The sequence below is a fragment of the Rana temporaria genome, chromosome 10 (assembly GCF_905171775.1).
Source record: "Rana temporaria chromosome 10, aRanTem1.1, whole genome shotgun sequence".
Taxonomy (NCBI): domain Eukaryota; kingdom Metazoa; phylum Chordata; class Amphibia; order Anura; family Ranidae; genus Rana; species Rana temporaria.
The window spans coordinates 110,732,856-110,749,678 of NC_053498.1; the positions used below are offsets into that span (position 1 = coordinate 110,732,856).

Here is a 16,823-nt window from a genome sequence, read left to right on the forward strand (position 1 = left end):
ACATGAAGCCTAAACAAGGCCTTAAAGCACCTAAAATTACACCTGCCCTTTTTTTCAGTCAATTTCAGTCCCAGAATATTTTTTGCGGCTACTTCCTCATGCCAACATTTTTAAATATCCAGTGCATGGGGCCCAGCAGAGACCTGCAGCTCATCTGCGCATGTGCATGGGATTCTGGGACACCGCTGCTATCTGGGACCTCCACGATTGTGCAAATGTATCACACATATCTGTCAGGTCCCAAAGACCTACATCTACAAATGCGCAGAATTATGCTGAGCACATTCGTGAAATTGCCTCCTGGGATGTTTGACGTGGACATACCAGAAAGCAGTGAGGGAAAGGGAACCGTATTTTTTTTTTTTTTTGCTTAAGGGCCAGTTCTTCACCAGACGCAGTTCCGCTCAGTTCCGTGTGCATTTTTTGTGCACTAGAAGTGCATTCACAGTGTTTTCCATGTATTCCAATGGCTCTAGTTGGCACCATGCAGTCAGCTTATGGTCAGTGTATGCATCGGAAACTGACTTCATGGTGTGAACTAGAGCCATTGAAATACATGGAAAACACTGTGCATTCATTTTGTGCAGAAAAAATGCACACGGAACTGCGTCTGGTGTGAACTGGCCCTTAGAGAGAAGCATAGAGTGCTGGACTTCAACACTAAAAAAGTTAGAAACCTTTCTAAAACTTGGGAAAAATTACCCATTGTAGAAGAGGGAGGGAAGAGAAACCAGGAACAGAACATTTTTTTAATGGGTGAAGGTCTGCTTTACGCTTTGGGGTTAAAGTGCCGCTGACCAGCAATGATTGTCAAATCTTTTTTTAAAGGCAAAAAAAATGTAATGCAAGTGTACGCAAACCCCCAAAAACCTTCGTTATAGAATACCAACCTTTAGAAAGCTCCATCTGTCTCAAAAAATGATATAAAATGTAATTGTCAGCCAAAATATCACAGCACTAATGACCTGGTAATGAAGGGATATACGCAGATTAGTATTCAGGTAGTTAGATTTACAATAATTGGTCTTTTATATAGTTTCATTTTATGTATTTCAGGCTGAGAAGGAGGGAACAAACAAACAGGAACTAAACTGAAGGATAGTTCCTTAAAAGAAAGAACATAACAATTGTTTATTATTATTATTACAGATACTTGTATAGCACTGTCAATTTACGCAGCGCTTTACATAAATGTTTACGGAACACAGTGGTTTAGCAAACTAGATGTTTGGGTTTCATATCTACTTTATTGTCTTCTTGGTGACTAATCAAGAAGTAGGATTGTCATTTAGAAAAAGTCAAAGTGAAGTCACAATTCCTGATCTGCAGACGCTCCCCAGGCCAGTGACTATACGTATTAATGGATGATCTATGTGACGGCCCGTCAATACTTTTCAGGAGCTGGTCAGCACTGACATCCTCCATATTCTGGCTATGATGAGATTCCTTTATAATGCACAGGATCTGCAGTAGAGTAAGTCATGTGTTGCTGGTGTGAAAACATTTGTCTCTTATGGTACAGTCTGGGCAAATACAACATTATTGTAAGCAAAAACTTCTGGAAACAGTATATGTTTAATATAGGTTCAGATTCAGTGACTACTATTTAATTTGGAAGATGAGAACACTTAAAGGAGTACAAAGTAATGAATCGGCATGATCATTTCTATGTCTCGCTTGCAGGATCCGAGATTGACAGTGTGCACTGTATTAGCAGCTCTCAATTTGAGCTTGTTAATTTCCAGCTGCAGCAGAACCTTGTAGAAGTACTTGTGGGCACTTTGATGACAGTAGAATTTGTATCCCTGCTAGCATCATCAACTCTCTCCATACTGCACACTGTGGATACAGCAATGAAGGATCATCAGTGCCTTCCACTGCACAAGAAGCACTTGTATCTCCAACTCATCTGGCTTTGATGATCACTCATTCATAGACACCACTCTAAGGCTGATTGAGATCCAGTCTAACAAGTGCCTGTCTTAATAAACCTCCTGCTTGACGTGATGAAAGCAGACCACATCTTGTTAACCTGGAGCCTGGGAGCTGAGAGGCTTGGAAACTCAGGATGGCTGATATGAGGGGAAAATAAATAAAGGTCTGAGATTCTGTGATTAATTACAAATATAGTTTGCAAAAAGTGGCATAGTCACCAGTCGGAGAAGGCTTCATAAGATTTCACATAGATGGTACCAGTTACCAATATTAAAGAGCATTTTCTGTAAATACCACATTGTTTCTATCTTAAATGTTGAACAGGCGGGTCATCTTAAATCGTATCGGTCATGTAAGAAATATAAGGGTTGCCACTTTTGGCTTCCCTTTAAAAATTCTATTTGGCTGAATAGGTCTGGCTTCTCTACTTCTGAGCTACAGACCAAGAACAAGCATGCAACAAATGGAAGTCGAGCAAAAAACAGCATTTCAGATCCTAGTCCAAACACACCTGAGCGAGCCCTCCAGGAGATAGCCAGTAATGTCACACTAAAGTAATTCCTTCAATAATGTCTGTGTCACTGGAACAACTAGGAATGAGCTCATGCATGTTCAGATTCTAGTCCAGGAGCAAGCTCTCCAGGAAGCTGTCACTGTACTGGGCCAAAAAAAAAGCAACTAACTGATTCCTCACCCCACCGCTGCACATATACAAGGGGTGTGTACATGTGTGGCTGCAGGACGGAGAATTCCTCACCCGCTTACAATTGGACCAGTACAGTGACAGCTTGTAACAAGCAGTGACAGCTCGTGGAGGGCTTGCTTAGGTGGGTTTGGACTAGAATCTGAACATGCATGAGCTCATCCTTACTCTATACTTGTTCCAGTGACACTGAAATTGCTGGTTACCTGACAACAATGTCTGAGGGCTACATCAGTAATACTAGCGGTATATACAATTATACCTCGGATTACTCGCATATTCCGTTCTAGGAATATGCTCGTAATCCAAAGTACTCGCATATCAAAGTGAGTTTTCCCATTGAAGTCAATGCAAACAAAAATAATTTGTTCCGCATTGACTTCAATGGGATGCAATACCGAATGCGACCAGAGGTGGGGGGGCCAGAGAGCGCCGAAAACGGCCAAAAAGGCCTGAGGACACTTTGGCTTGTTTCCTGCGCCCCCATACCTCAGGCCAAATTAGGTTCTGCAGGCTAATGTTCGCTTTTTCTTGCCTCCTGCACCCCCGTACTTTAGGCCAAATGAGGTACTGCAGGCCTATTTTCGGCTCTGCTCGGCTTCTGCGCCCCCGTACCTTAAGCCAAATGAGGTACTGCAGGCCTATTTAGCTTGAATTCTGCTCCGAGCACTTACAAACCGAGTCAGAATAAAAAAAAAAAGAAGTTGCTTGCAAATTAAAAACGCTCTCAAACCAAGTTACTCTTAAACCGAGGTTCCACTGTATAGTATGGGGTCTTTTTGCCAGTGGTTTAGACATAAATTGCTGTGTTTGAGTTATTTTGAGGGAACAGCACATTTACACTGTTATACAAGCTGTACACTCACTACTTTACATTGTATCAAAGTGTAATTTCTTCAGTGTTGTCACATGAAAAGATAGAGCCCAGGTTCACACTGGGTACGATTTGCTTCGATTTGAGATGCGATTTCACATGAAAAGATAGAGCCCAGGTTCCCACTGGGTACGATTTGCTTCGATTTGAGATGCGATTTCGCATCTCAAATCGGCGGCATTTGCCGGCAATTGTTGACAATGACACCATCCTAATCGGTGCGACGCCGCATCTGCGGTGCTGCTCCGATTTCAAAAAGTAGTTCCTGTACTACTTTTTGCGATTTCGGGCCGCGATTTACATTGACATCTGTGCAGAAACCTGCACAGATGTCTCCTAAATCGTGGCCGAAATCAGGACTGCCAGCGCAGCCCAGTGTGAACCAGGGCAGAATAAAATATTTACAAAAATGTGAGGGGTGTACTCACTTTTTGTGAGATACTGTATCTTTTATGAGAATTGTACTTCAAGGCATCATAGATGTATCTTTTATTTTGTTTTTCTCCAATAAACAACACAAAATGTTACAACTGTAAATACATCTTCTACACATTATCATTTATCAGTTCCTACTTCCTAACCCTTCTTCATTTATATCCCTTCTTAACCTCCCTCCCTTCCCAAAACCAAAAAAAAAAAAAAAAACAAAACCCCCAACCCACCCCGTCCACCCTCCCCTCCCTTCCCCTCCCTCTCTCCTCTCCCGGTAATTAGGACCTGAACCTCTCAGAACTTTCTCATCTGCCTCTGACCTACTTCCTTCTCACTAAGATTCTAATTTCCCTCTAACAACCTCCTTCCTTCTTCTGATCTAATGAATACCTTCCACCCCGACCATGTTTCTTCATACTGCATCATAGATGTAAAGCTGATCATAGATGATCTAATTATACACGGGCATGGGCATCTGAGGGACTGTAGAGCATGGAGCAAGAAGTGGTTGGCAATGTTATCAGGGGAAAGACCGTAGTAATTAGTTTTCTAAGCTGCCTGATCACAGTTATTTTTGAGAAGCCTTGGCTGGTGGTGGCTGTATATATAGTTTAATAATCTATAGACGTTCCCAATCTGTATATTTGCCCTTTTTTTTGGTGTCACAGGTTTATGGATTTGTTCCCCACATCTGGCTACTTTGGCATAAACATTGTTGGGTGATTCAATAATGTATGTTTATGGAATGATCTTCAGGCTGGCAGATTGTGTCCATTATTTATTCTGCCCTTCCATGACAGTCATCAACTAAAGAGTCACTGGTCTGCTGACCTCTGACAGATCAATATCCTTTTATTACCATTTTCACATGGTCAATATTTACAGATGTCACAGCGATCACAATAATTCAGATTTTAGAATTCTGTGAAAATCATCTTGCAGTTTGTAACAAACCTGAGAAAATCAGCTGAGCAACTAATGAAAAAATGCGTAAGCAGAAGTTTCCTTCAGTGAAAAATGCCCATTACTCTCTGGAGATAAAGGTAGCTGACATTACATGCAGGGATTAATTTAGACGTGTTTGGATCCTAGTCCTAACACACCTAAGCTATCCCACCAGCAATCCATCACTGCAAAGAGCCAATCATAAGCTCCAAGGCATTCCCTGCAACTGCACATATATATGTCTCTTGTATACATGTGGCTGCAGGGCAGAGAATGGCACAGCCGCAGGTGTGTTTGGGCTAGGATCCGGGCACGCCTGAGCTTATCCCTAATTGGTTGTACACCTTGACATTTCCTTTAAGCCCCCGCTCACACTTATGTAGCGCAATATGGATATGGGGCATCACACATATGTGCTTCGTATGTAGGACAACCCTTTCACTTCAATGGGCTTCTCTATGCCCCACAAACACAGAAAAACATTTCATGTACCATCTTTAACTTCACTCCTTCTGTGCTTTTTTTTTTTTTTTAGTACCACTTGTCAAAGAATGCCCTTTTAGCTGTATTTGGGGTGGCATTAACCATAAATGCGCAATGTTTGCGCAATGTTTGCATGTTTTGTGTATGCAGAAAAAATAACACAATTTTGCATGAGTTTTCATGCTACATTAGTATTAATAGGATCTAAATGTTGAGCTGTGCCTCCCACCTCTAGTGCCATCTGTTTGAACTTGTGGTAAACTGCCTCGCTGATCAATAGTTAGGCCCAGGAGGCAGGAGAGGGCGGGGTCGGCTAAACGTTTACAGCAGAAGTCAAGATGCGCTGATTTTCTCTTAAGGCAATCTCTGCTTAAATAATTTGCAATATATGTTTGGTTGAATTGTGCAGGATTGTGGCAGGTTACCGTTAACTGTATTGTTGTCCTGACAGTATGAACTCACAGGGTTTTTTGTTTTTTTTTCGCAGTGAGACTTGCAATACTAGTGTGAAAACAGATCTATATTAATTCTCCCACACACAGTGCTTCTCTCACAGTGCAGACTGACATCAGTAGATCAGCTTTGCTGTCACACAATGCCACAGTTAATTAGGGGTAATAGAAGCCTAGGCTGGAATGTACTAATGACTGGCATAGAATGACCTACTGCCCCCAAGCCCCGAACCTCTCTGCAGGTTGTCAGATAGAATGGATTGAGTTGGACTCCTGGCTACTAACCTATGTATGTAAAATATTCTGTGTGCATTAATGTGTGTGCTTAATTATATTACAGGATATTCGTTTCTTTTCACTATACATAGAAAATCAGCTATGCTTTTCATTGCTATCAGACATTTGGCAAAGGCTTGATGATTTATTTTATAATAAATTGCTATTTTTTTTATCCATTTGTTATGCAATATACAGTAGGAGTGGGGATGATGTATATACATAAGAAATCTACAGCAACCAATCATATGCCACGTTTCATCAATTTATCACAATCATCAGACTGCACTTTGGGCATTTCTTTGCTAAACCTATGTATATGTTTTGCTGATGTGTTATTTTTTCTATTTTATTTATTACATGTTCTGAAATTATATGAATTGAACTGCTCAGTGACAGATGATCGCAGCCCTGAGCATTATTTCTGTCGTGCACATTACCAATAGACTGGTAATCAATTGTTGCAACTTCTTACCCCAGCCTTACCTTTTTCTTGTTTCTCTGTTCTCATTTCAGCATGTCGAGGAATGCTGTGCGGTTTTGGTGCGGCGTGTGAGAAGAGCAGCACAGACCCATCTCAAGCAACCTGTGTTTGCAAGAAAACTGCCTGCCCATCCGTGGTGGCACCCGTCTGCGGATCCGACTACTCTACCTACAGTAACGAGTGTGAACTTGAACGTGCCCAGTGTAACCAACAGCGAAGAATCAAAGTAATCAGTAAAGGGCCTTGTGGTAAGTTTGATGATTTTCAGCCAAGCATGTATATAGATTTTCGATTGCTTTATGAACGTGTGAATAATACTGTCCATTCATGAGGCTCCACTTACTACCAATAGCAGTTTCATGTAACACGAGTGACATTAGTGGTTGTAAACCCTAGGACAAAAACAAAAGGCATAATGAGCTAGTTTGCATAGCATACTAGCTCATTATGAATTACTTACCTGAGATTGAAGCCCCCGCAGCCGTCCTCGTACACCGTTCCGGAGGCCGACATCGCTCCCGGAGTTACTTCCAGTTATCGCGGGCTCCGACGTTGTGATTGGCCGGAGCCGCAATGACGTCACTCCCGCTCATGCATGCAGGAGCCACTGGTAACGGCGCATTCACTGAAGCAACGCCATGTAAGTGCCATTGCTCCAGTGCAAATGTGTCGATTACATCGGCACAGGCAAATACAGGGGATATCTCCTAAACCGTTCAGGTTTAGGAGATATCCAGGGTAGCTACAGGTAAGCCTTATTATAGGCTTACCTGTAGCAAAAAGTGTGTTGTAAGGGTTTACAACCACTTTAATCAAGTCATTGGGGAAAATTTACTAAAACCGGAGCACTCAAAATCTGGTGCAGCTGTGCATCATAACCAATCGGCTTCCAACTTCAGCTTGTTCAACTGAGCTTTGACAATAAAACCTGGAAGCTGATTGGTTTCTATGCAGAGCTGCACCAGATTTTACACTCCAGTTTTAGTAAATCACCCCTTGTGTCCTTGTTCTCTCCGGACAATACAAACTGTTGGTTAGAAGACTGAAGAAATAATGATGATGGCATTGGATTACCAAAGCTGTAGAGTCTTACAAGGTTTCTGCAGTTCCCCCTGTTGTTCCTGAGCATCTAGTGAGAACTATAGATAGTTGAAAAGGTCCATACTGAAAGTCACTTTTAAGCAGTACACATTGGAGCCATGGTGTCTCCATTGCTTGTAACAACCAGTTGCATGTCTAGTTCTTTGTGCCTTTAATGCAGTTTCACACTCCCGTAGTGAATACATTGCCGAGTTTCAGTACTACCATGCCCCTAGTCTTGTTACCCTAATCACAAGCCATGGAATGGCCTTTAGCCCAGGTGTTACATCTGATTTCTGTAAAGTAGAACTTCAGAAAGACTTTTGCATCATCAATGATTTGTGCATCTTCAGCCACGGGATTTGTGCCTATGAAATTCCCTGTAGGTGTGTAATAACACACTATATAGTTGTTGAAGCAAAAGCCTTATCCAGTCCGCCCGTGCAGCTCTGTGATTAGATGTGCTGTATGGGGCTTTTTCTCTCCCTATTTTTACGTCCCTCTAATGGGAAATATAATGAATGGCCTCTTTCCTCTCTGTTATATGGCTCCCTGGCTATACATATACTATAATGTGCAGTCTTTCTCTTTATTGCCCATGCAGTACCATCATCAAAGCCTGCTGCACAGCAGTCAGGTGCCTGGCTTTTTCCAAGGCCTGATGAAATGCACATAGGCATTTGCTTCTCCCTGAGCAAATGTATAACACGTAGCTTAACCTTTTTACCATGCATTCTCCATTTTTGATGTATAACGCATACTCCTTTTTCCTTGATTACGTATTCAGGTTGTTTCTTGTGCGTTCCTAAATTTCTGTTGCAGTACAAAAAAAAAAAAAATGGAAAGATCTATAAAAATAAGGCCTACACTTTCCCTTTAGAGCTCCAGAGGAGATGCATTATGCACTAACTGTCTTCAACACAAATCCCTAACCAGGTAAACAGCGTTAATTCTTCAATTTTTTACACTTCCACTCAAAGATGCTTCAACCACATTTAGTGCCCGGTTGGCCTGTCCTGCCAACAGATGACCTTGCAGCTAGGCTTGGAATGGAGCAGTTTGTGGTCTCTTGCGTAAATATCTCTCTATTATCTATTTAGCGCAAAAAAGGAACTGTTAATAAAATGCAAATTTTGGGTTAATAATGGGACCAGATGACCTAATAATCTAGCCAGCCTTCACACATGTGGCCTTTGTTTTCAGCCAGTGAATTACTTATTGATGCTTGTTTTCCACAACAGTAAAATGGTAATAGGAGATTTTATAGATCATCAGGTCAAGGCCGGTCCTTAATTTCCTGCACCCTGCTGCATCTCCCTACGAGCCTGGCTCCTTTTCAGTGATGCTTATAGAACTGCGTTGTCAGGCTGCACGCTGCTGCTAGGAGTTGGACGCTGTGTAAACGAGACCCAGTCCCCTCTCTCTCCAACTAAATTAACTTGACCTTTTTCTTTCGCGTTGCTGAGGCTTGTCTCTGCTCTCCACGCTGCCCTCTCTCTCTTACATGTGGAGCCAGCCTGGAGGTAACTGCTGTGAATGAGGCCATGCTGCGTGCTTATAGCATCCTCCCTTTGAATGAGAAGTGTTTATTAACTGGTGTATGTGCAAAAACCAGAGTCTGTGTATCTAAATCCAGGTGATCATGATCCCTCAAAGCCCTGGCGGCAAGGGAATATAGAATGGATTTTTTTTTTCCTGTACACCATTCCAATGCATGCCTGTAATTCTAAATTGATTGTTTGGTCTACAAAAAGGTGTGCCATCAACATTTATAGAAAAATTATTCCATAAGCTATATACATCCTTCTTTTTTATTACCATGTTCATTACATTGAAGTAGAGCTATCTTTATTTTTTGTAGTGAATTCAGTAAGTTTAATTTATATAACCTTTTCAATGTGATATGTATTTAAAGCTGATCTTCCAACACCACAGCAATGATCTCATTCAGCACTTAATAAAGACATGTCATGAGAGTAGTGGGCAGTGAAGTGCCACCACAAAGATGGTATTATTCAGTAACTTAACCACTTCAAGACCAGACTATTTCACCCCCTTCCAGTGCAGGCCATTTTTCATTTTTTTTTCCACAAAGTTGTAATTTTAACAATATATTTCTCACGCACAGCACAGGACTACTTACAATTAAACCACAAAACACATTCTGTTACTCGAGAAAAGTGAAGAAGGAAGCACTCACGATGCCACATCCGTAAATTGAAGTAATAACATAGAGGGCTATTAATTGTAGTAACCAGGCATCGCACTTTTAAGGCATGGAAACAATGGAGAAGTACATGTAAAAAAAAAAAAAAAAAATTTTAAGAAAAAATACATAATAGATAACAGTGTTCAAGAATTAAAATCATCTGAATCATATAAAATGAAATAGTTTGTACAATAAGCCCTTGTGTCTACGCGTTTCGCCATTAGGCTTCTTCAGAACAACTATCAAGGTTCAAAAGAGATGACAAGAAAAGAGAACGAGTCTCACTATCTGGAATGAGATGCATTCAAATTATAAATCTGACAAAAAACATACATATATTGTACAATTAAAGGGGTTGTTTAGGTACAATTTTTTTCCCTAAATAGCTTCCTTTACCTTAGTGCAGTCCTCCTTCTGAGAAATTCTCACTTCCTGTTCTTCTGTCTGTAACTCCACACAGTAATGTGAGACTTTCTCCCTGGTGTGGAGTGTTGTTCCCCGGGTATAACCCACACCCTGTGCTAACAGCCTCAGTTTTTTTCTGCCTAACGACAGGAAACAAGTGAATTTTTTACATTGTTTACCAAGACTGGTTTTAATATAATTTGCTGACTTCTCGGGACTGGCATTATATTGACCATTCTTTCTGTTTGTGAGAGGCAGCATGTGGAAGGTGTGTTCTAGAGATGGGCTCGGGCATGTTCGAAACCCCACGTTCCCGATCTTGCCAGGAAGCTGACACTGCACACGGCTAATCACAGGCAGTGAGACATATCCCGATCTGTGCAGCTGTGAACCGGAAATGTCTCATCTCCTGTGATTAGCCATACGCAGTGTCTGCTTCCTGGCGGGATCGGGCACGTGGGATTTCGAACACGCCCAAGGCCATCTCTAGTGTGTTCCCATATCTCCTGCAGGTGTGTTCTAGGATCACCAGATTATGGACAAAGGGGTTAGGGAAAATGGAGCACTATAGCAATGTATGTATGAAAAACTGAACTACTGAGCCAATGCACTGTATTTATATCAGGGTTCAAAGTTCAGTTTTTACTGGAATATATCATTTAATACGATTCTTCCATGTGGAATTGCCGCTCTAGGTTGTTGCAAATAACGTTTTAAAAAAAAAGATAATGTAGGATTGTGCAATCTGGTTAACGTTCAGCAGAATGTACACACACATTTTTGTAATGACTTTAGTACTTGTTCGTCTTTGGAAGATCTTGCATGGCATCACACCATATCTTTGAAAGCAAATGTATTTGTATGCTACTCAGATGAACTTCAGCTATCAGCAAGCTCGGGGTCATTTGCATACTTAAAATATTGCGGCTGATGCATATCAAAAATCTTTTTGCAAGGCAGTTTTTAGAGGAAAGCTTTAAAAAACTGGGAAACTATGAATTTTAGAATGGCAAAGATCTGCAGTCCAAGCCTAGTCATGTCCAGATATGACCATGGTTGAATATATTCTTGAAAAATTGTGTTTTCTGTGTACAGAGGCTACATCTTCCCACTTTATGCATTACACTTACCTTGCTTACACATATTAGGAATACAAACAGATCCACATCTAAAAAGGTTTACACAGGTTAGTTAGAATAATATATTGTTACTTTGTCTTCCTTATAGGTTCCCGAGATCCTTGCTCATCTGTGTCCTGCAGTTATGGAAGCACCTGTGTGCGCTCAACAGATGGACAAACTGCAAAATGTGTCTGCCCAACCACCTGTGCTGGTATACCTGAAAATATTGTGTGCGGTAGTGATGGCAAAGATTATCGAAATGAGTGCACTCTCAACAAGCAAGCCTGTGATAACCAGGAGAACCTCTACAAAAAGTTTGAGGGCTCATGTGGTACGTACTGCAGGGCAATTATGCTTATGGTTTTGCCCATGAATAGATATAACTAGCTCACAGTTTAAAATGTTTCAGCTGTTTGTTTGACAAGACAAGGTTGGTTAAACGTTCAAAGTGTTTTCTACTTATGGACAGATTTAGGGTGGGTTTGGGAACAGAAAGTAAAAGTTGCATACAGCAAATAATGATGTTCCAGCTGTAATGTTTTTAGAGCAATTTAGAAAATTCATTCTGGTTGATATGAAACATGCCTAATTTCCCTTTTTCCCTTTCCAATAGTTCTGAACATCAGCCCATTCTCTATTGCTTCCTTTAAGAACTGCGATTCATAATGGTAGCATAATTTACAGGATTATGTGGAAGGGAACCCAGGGCAACCAAATAAATGGGTTCCCAAAATCCCCAGCTTCATTAAAACTAGGTAGTATTGCCATTATAGATGATAATAAATATTGAGCAATTATATCAAACCCAATAATAATATGCAATTTATGCAAGCTCTGGGGAGAGTTTAGCTTGTGAAAGCTTGGGGGCAATGGCAAATAACCTATGTTGCCAACAAGTGAACTTGTATATAATATAATAAACAGCCTTTCTTTGTTCAACGTTATAAGCCTAAACGTCTGAAGAGTCTAATAAGAGGAAAAAATAATTGGCAAATTGCTTACAGGTGATGGATTTCTGTTGGGAATAGCCGAGTATCTGCTCCAAGCAAAATCACTGTATCTCATTCCTCCCCCCCCCCTTTTTTTTTCTTCCATTACAGTTTTTCCAATATACTGTATGGTTTAATTCAGTTCGGAAGGGTAGAGTTGTGTTGTACCCATATAATTAAGTTAATAACATTTTTTTTGCAGTGTGTGTTGCTTTTATATTTATTTGTTCCTGAAAATATTGTTTTTACTAAAATATTTTTTTTCCTAAAATAAAGATTTGCATGTAATAATGGCAATCTCTAAATGTAAAAGAACACAGCAGTACAGCAAAAAAAAAACAAAAAAAACTTACCAATTGTTCACATTTTGTTTTAACTGCCCTAGGCATAGCTCCACAAGTATTTTTATTCTGGTACACACTAGCAGTTTTTTGCTGTTCAACCCAGTGGGCTAAATTAAGAAAACTGAAAAGCTCAGAAGGAGCCGCTGTTGTGTTCTGACAATATTGTGTTCAGAGCGCTGATCAGTTGTGGATCAGCAGACCTTTTTCGGTCATGACATGCCCCTTCGACACAAGCCGCACCAGCTGCCTTACACACGGGCTGAATGTTGACCGGTTTCTATTGAACCGGACAATACCGCCCAATATTGGCCCATTTGTGCAGGACTTTATGGTAAATACAATTCCACACTCAGGCGCTATCTCTTACTTGTCTTACTATCCTGCGCTTGAGAAATAGCTGAAATCTAATTGGTTGTCCAAAGCAACTGCTACAGTTTCTTCTAGTGGTTCTGGTTGCCTCCTCCACAACTCATATGTGTAACCGATATGTGAAAATCATTATTTAGTGCAATGGTTGGCTGTTAGTACAAAAATGTATTTCCTAATATAACACCAAACTGACAGTGTTTGTAGTAAAAAAACACTGTTGTAATGACTGCCTTTCTTTGCCTTGTGTTTTGAAAGACCCTTGCAGAAGCGCCCTAAATGATATGAACCGAGTATGTCGAGTGAACCCACGCACACGAAAATTGGACATGCTTTCCCGACCCGAGAACTGCCCATCCCGCAAGGAACTGGTTTGTGCTGACGATGGGGTGACTTATGATAATGAGTGTGTAATGACCAGAACTGGAGCCGTCAAAGGGATAGAACTAATAAAGGTGCGCTCAGGGCAGTGCCAGGCTCAGGGTAAGTAATGCCAACAGTTTGTGTATGAAAATGTGACTGTAATATAATTGTGCCTAGGCTGGAACATACCTGTATCAAGAAAACCTGTATAAATAAGTGTTCTTTTAGAGCTGGATTTGTGTTTTAGATTCCTCTCTGCCTTGTGTTATGAGTAGTTTAATGTTAAAGACGCTCAGTGGTTAATCAAAGTTTCTTCTTTCCAAAAGTTTAAATATGTATGCACACATTGTTGATCCTAAAGCACATATCCAGTGTTTTTTTTTTTTTTGCCAGCACATTTTCCCCTGCACCTGTTTTTAAATAATTCCCAGGATTTACCATATTTCTGCTGCTACTACCGCGATCCTCACTGTCCTCCTGTTCCCATACTGGGCGACTTCCCTTCTGCATAGTAGACACAGGGGGTCACTTGCTTAATAAAGGTGCCATTCAAAGAACTCCTTGGACTAGATTCACAGAAAACTTACGCTGGCTGAAGTGGTTAAAGCAATCTACTGAGCTGGCCAGACCGGTTCTTGAGGGAGTCTATTCCACATTTTCACAGCTCTTACTGTGAAGAAACCTTTCCGTATTTGGAGATGAAAACACTTTTTTTCTAGATGTAAAGAGCGCCCCCTTGTCCTCTTTAATGGCCTTAAAGTTAATAATTCATACTGGACCCCTTGTGTATTTGTACATGTTGATCATATCCCCCCTTAATTTTCTCTTATCAAGAGGGAATAAATTCAGTTCCTCTAATCTTTCCTCATAGCTGAGCTCCTCCATGTCTCTTATCATTTTGGTTGCCTTTATCTGCACTTTCTTCAGTTCCCCGATATCCTTTTTGAGAACTGGTACCCAAAAATGAACTTCATATTCCCGATGAGGTATTACTAATGATGTGTACAGGGGAAAAATGATATCTCTCTGGAGTCTCTACGTCTCTTAATACAAGAAAGGAATCTACTCACTTTGGAAAGCGAAGCTTGGCATTGCATTGCATGCTATGATCTACCAAAACCCCCAGATCCTTCTCCACTATAGATTCCCCAACTGTTCTCCCCCTAGTATTTATGATGCAAAACCCCAAGTGCTTAACTTTACATTTATCAATATTAAACCTCATTTGCCACCTAGTTGCCCAATTATACAGTGCATTGAGGTCAGCTTGTAACTTGGAGACATCCTGTAAGGACGTTATTCCACTGTATAGCTTGGTGTCATCTGCAGGGTTTGCCTATTCTTATGTAAATAGTGACTTTGGGCTGCAGAAAGCTCTGTGTGGCAGAGGCAACATCAGATTGATAAATCCTGACAGTTATCTTTCTGTAATTTTTAGGGCCCATTTACACTGTTTACCCTGTGCATTACAGTTTTTTTTTCTGAGATTTTTACATATGGTGAAACAACAAATGCTGTAGGTGCTATGGGGTGTATGCCCAGTAATTTCTATAAATAAACATCCATACCACACACACCTAATAAATGCATTTGACCCCCCAGTGCAGTGTGCAGTGCAAAAGACTTGAGATTTTGCCCTGGCCATCATGGCAGTTGAGTATTGCTTTACTTGATAGGTATATTAGTAAGGCCGCGTACACACGACCGGTTTTCTCGGCAGAATTCAGCAAGAAACTTGATGGGACATGTATTCTGCCGAGAAAACCAGTCGTGTGTACACTTTTCGCCGAGAAACCCGTCGGGAAACTCGTCGAGCCAAAAAGAGAGCATGTTCTCTATTTCCTCGACGGGCAATGGGAAAATTTGGCTCGACAAGTTTTTTGACAGCCCAACAAGGAAAAACGATGTGTTTCGCCCGTCGAGTTTCTCGGTCATGTGTACGCGGCCTAACAGATGAGATGGGGGATCATCCTTTCCATCCTGTGCTTCTGTAGAGTTTCTAACTGCAGCAAATAGTGGATGTACATATAATAGGCCACAAAAGACTGCCGCAACGGCCCAGGGTATGTTTGTTCCAGTGTGTTAGAAACCCCTACAAATTAGGCTTTGAATTTTTCAGTTAAGTGCATCGAAAGATGCCAAAAGGTCCTTGTTCCTGGTAAATATATCAAAAATAAATGTGTTCTTTGTGCAGCTGTATCAATCTATAAAGCCCCACCTTTGCACAGAAATATTATTTTTAGCACCGGCATCCATTGCCATTTTGGTCCATTCACACTAACTTAATTTCTGACTGTAAAAGGATGTATTTAAGTCTTTGAACCACAAGCTGAAGGTTCAGAAAGAGATGTTTCATAGGGAAGTCTATATGTAAGTAAATGGGCCATTCTTTGTTACACAATACGCTTCCGAGCCTACACAACACCGAAGTCTACATCTATAAAAATCAATATCTTCCTGACACTGTCACTGCCTGAATGGAAGCATTTCTGACACAAAGAACTTATTTGCAGAGTGAAATGACACTTATGTGGTTGGGAAACATTTAAATGGAAGCCCGCATTCCCACTTTGCAATCGATTTGTGCGCCGGTAAGTGCGCTTTTAGAACTGCGGAATAAAAGCAGGCAACACCCTATTCCATGATGCTGTGCATTCTACTGTAGCAGAAAGTGGACAATTTAGGTCTCTGTTTGAAAATCTTGAGAAGACTCATTTTCACCCATAAATATGCAAAATACTCTATTTATGTATTGTTGTAATTATCACAATTGTAGCTATTAAGGACTCTCAGCTTCACTCATTTACTGAACGATAGCTGCATGGTGTCAGAAACTAGCTGGTGCCAGTATTACATTGGCAATTATGATTTTCCATTTAGCAAAAGCCATTCTTTTACTTTATTTTTTAACAAAAAGCCATTATTTTACTTTATTTTTTTAACATCGTCACCTTTACCTTATTTGCCATTCTGTGTATAGAAAAGGAAAGTTAAAATTACATACCTCTATATTCATTCTGGCTTAAAGCTGAACTCCAGAAACGTTGGGTCAGATCCAAGGCCAATAGTGCAGCAGTGCTTCCACAGGGCGATAAAAAAGGTGATTTTTATATGCTTGTTACAGGAAAAACATACAAGGCCACACTGCATGTGTAAGTAAAAAAATATGAAATCGGAGATGTATCAAACATTTTATGCCCAGAGTTCAGGAGAGGTTAGCAATAACCTAGATCTTTATTTCATGGGGTTCTAAATTCTGCTTTTTATTTTCATCTGTGTCCTTACTAGGTAGGAAGCTTATGCCCCACACCTCCTTTAAAGACAGGAAGTGATGGGAAATATTTCAAATCAGGACACAAAAA

General features: G+C 40.7%; 1 protein-coding gene across 14 annotated transcripts in view; it reads left to right on the top strand.

Annotated features, from left to right (window-relative positions):
- AGRN (agrin) overlaps positions 1–16,823 on the top strand; it is a 578,793-nt gene that overhangs the window by 374,007 nt on the left and 187,963 nt on the right. For all 14 annotated transcript variants that reach the window (XM_040325972.1, XM_040325976.1, XM_040325970.1 and 11 more), the window contains 3 exons: positions 6,617–6,832; positions 11,506–11,730; positions 13,357–13,581. In XM_040325972.1, coding sequence (XP_040181906.1) covers positions 6,617–6,832; positions 11,506–11,730; positions 13,357–13,581 — 666 coding nt within the window. The remainder of the gene's footprint in view (positions 1–6,616; positions 6,833–11,505; positions 11,731–13,356; positions 13,582–16,823) is intronic.